The 3001-nt window shown below is 45.6% G+C and overlaps 1 protein-coding gene across 1 annotated transcript; it reads left to right on the forward strand.

The window, feature by feature from the left end:
• Positions 1-1161: 1161 nt before the first annotated feature.
• On the forward strand, positions 1162-2785 carry LOC108619147 (gamma-butyrobetaine dioxygenase). Its single transcript, XM_089474569.1, has 2 exons — positions 1162-2286; positions 2358-2785. The coding sequence occupies exons 1-2, from the start codon at positions 1373-1375 to the stop codon at positions 2749-2751; spliced, it is 1308 nt and encodes a 435-aa protein (XP_089330695.1). The 5' UTR covers positions 1162-1372; the 3' UTR covers positions 2752-2785.
• The last annotated feature ends 216 nt before the right edge of the window (positions 2786-3001 follow it).

Consider the following 3001-nt stretch of genomic DNA (forward strand, 5'->3'; position numbering starts at 1 on the left):
TCTGTGTATGCTGAGCTGATGACGTGTTATGTTCAAATTTCATATAAATAGATTTAACTGATTCACATGAACAAGTTCTGAGTAGAGAGGTGGAGATGCAAGTTCAATTTAAATTTAAATTTTATAACTGATTCAAATTTTTTAATATATTAATATTATAATATTACATATATATTAAATATATTATTATTATATTACGTGTTTTTTTTTTGTTTTTTAAATATTAATATTATAATTTTACATATATAATATATTAAATATATTATCATAGCTATATGAAGTTAATAGAAAAAAGCATCAAAATAAATGAAGCAAATGAACAACATAAGCATTACAAACATTACAAATATGCTTTATGCTTAACAAAAAATAAAAATAGAAAAAAGAACTAGTTCCCTGCAAATATACAATAAATTGCCCACCAGGAGAATAAAACAAATTTAGATTTATATAGAAGACATTTGTGTTAAATTAAAAATCCATGAAACTACAATAAACTGAGAATTATAAACATAAGCAGCATATTGACGATTAAACTAGTTCATTTGTTATAAGCAATAGAACTAAAATAGCAATACAAAAGCATGAATTTCTAAATAAAATGAAAAATGTTACAAATTGGATACCAGCAACAAGAAATTAATTACAATTTATGGGAAATTAATTTTCGGTTCAAGTTTAAAAAAAAAAATGTTGAACTAGCTCTTTAAGCAGAAATATGAAAATACATTAAATACGATAAAAATATTTTTCACAAAATAATCAAAAAGAAATATGTGCATAAATAACAAAAATAATAAGTTAGCTCAAACTGTTTTTTCGTATTACTAGTTCATAAAACTCTACAAATGTCGATGAGAAAATATTGAAAAAAGAAAAAATAATAATGAGAAATAATGAATTTGTTCAATTCAGATTTTTTTTTTTTTTGGTACATCCTATGTTAGCCTAAACTACTTCAAATGAACCACTGCAATTAGTTCAAATAAACCACTGCAATCCAACCGCTTAGCAAATGCAGCGTATAAATGAACTAGTTCGCATTTACATAGTTATAACTAATATCCGCCCTACTTCCAACTGAATCAAATGAACCATTACATAGCAAGGTACTTGGAACTATTTCCTATATAGAGGGCGCACGTTCTATCCGCTCTCAGCCGATGTCGTCAACTCAGAGTCATCTGTTCACTGCTTGCGATGAGCTGGCAGGCAAAGTCCACAGCTTGGCGCATAGATAAGACGAATAGGCCGTATTTTCGAGTTTCACTTTCGAGTCGTAATCGCATCGCTCGCCAGATACAATTGGGCGCTCGATCGGTTCGCATCGTGTGCTGCCTTTGAGCTGTGAGTTTGTTGAACCGCAATTGGAATGTTGGCGAAGGGACTAAGACGCACCGCAGCGCTGCTGACGTCACGGGCGCTCGGCCGCCGTCAGCTGAGCGCACGCATCGTGGACGAGAGCTACGTGGAGGTGCAGCCGGCCAAGGGGAGCGGCGCTGCCGCACTGAAATTTCCGGCCGTTTGGCTGCGCGACAATTGCCGCTGCCCGAGCTGCTTCCACAGCAGCTCGCAGTCGCGCCAGCTGGACTGGAATCACTTCGATCCGAACGTCCGTCCGCTGGCCCTGCACATGGACGCCGGCAAGCAGCAGCTGCACGTGCGCTGGAGCGACGAGCACGAGAGCAGCTACGCGCTGGACTGGCTGCAGCGTCGCAGCTTCGATGGGCGCAGCCAGAGCAAGTACCTCAGCGAGTTCTACAGGCCGCGCACCAAGCACTGGGCGGGCGCCGAGTTTGAGCGGATCGCGCAGCGCTTCAACTACGACCAGGTGATGTCCGAGGATGAGCCACTGCAGCAGTGGCTGCAGGCGCTCGCCGTTTACGGTGTCGCGCTGCTGAACGGTGCACCGCCGGACAAGGCGGTGGTGCGTCGGCTGGCGGAACGCGTCGGCTTCATACGGCGCACCACCTACGGCGAGGAGTTCATTGTGCAGGCCAAGCCGGGCGCCAAGAACTATGCGTACCTCTCGCTGCCGCTGCCCCTGCACACGGATCTGCCCTACTACGAGTACAAGCCCAGCGTGAACATACTCCACTGCCTGGTGCAGACACAGTCGCCTGGCGGCAGCAATCTGCTCGTCGATGCCTTTCACATAGCCGATCGCCTGCGCCAGGAGCACCCGGCGGACTTTGAGCGCCTCACCAACACGCTCGTCGACTGGAATGACATTGGCAGCGAGGATGGACAGGAGTTTCACAACATTTGGCGTGCGCCCGTCATCTGGTAGGTCGCTGGCAGAGCTGAGATAATAGAAATTAAGTAATGTGCTTCTTCTTCTTCTTCTTATCTGACAGCCTGGACTCGGCGGGCGAGTACACGCGCATCAACCACAGCGTGCCGCAGCGCGACAGCCACTTCAACGTGCCGCTGGAGCAGGTGTTGCCCTGGTACAGGTCGTACGCTCGCTTCGTGCAGCTGGCGCGCGACGACGCCTACTCCTTCAAGACGCAGCCCGGCGACGTGCTGACCTTCAACAACATCCGGCTGCTGCACGGACGCACCGGCTACGATGACACCGAGCAGAACTCGCGATATATTGTGGGCGCCTATCTCGATTGGGATATCATATATTCGCGGCTGCGCGTGCTTAAAAAGCGTTTAACCAGTTCCTCCAACACCTCCACCTCCTCCAACTCCTCCTCCTCCTCCTCCTCCTCCTCCTCCTCCTCCTCCTCCTCCTCCTTCTAAATAAGCCAATAAAAGTCAGCGACATATTTTCCAAGCCATTTGCGTTGAGCTCATTTGAATAGTTGCAGAGTCGCAGCACATATGCCAGCCACGCCCACATTGCATGTTGTTCGCCGGCTGTGGCTTAGTGCAACAACAACAACAGTGCAAAGTAAATCCAACCTCGTCATTGGCAGTTAAAGCAGCTCAAGCGCGAAAATGAAAAGTTGTAAAAAATCATGATGATCCGGGGCGCGTTGTTGCGGATTAT

The sequence above is a fragment of the Drosophila arizonae genome, chromosome X (assembly GCF_054131065.1).
Source record: "Drosophila arizonae isolate 15081-1271.41 chromosome X, UAZ_ARI_1.0, whole genome shotgun sequence".
Lineage (NCBI taxonomy): Eukaryota > Metazoa > Arthropoda > Insecta > Diptera > Drosophilidae > Drosophila > Drosophila arizonae.

Excerpts from the sequence above, each read along its gene's own strand:
- LOC108619147 (XM_089474569.1), top strand. The coding sequence starts at position 1,373 with ATGTTGGCGAAGGGACTAAGACGCACCGCAGCGCTGCTGACGTCACGG. Across the intron at positions 2,287-2,357 it reads TGGCGTGCGCCCGTCATCTG|CCTGGACTCGGCGGGCGAGT; the intron begins GTAGGTCGCTGG and ends CTTATCTGACAG.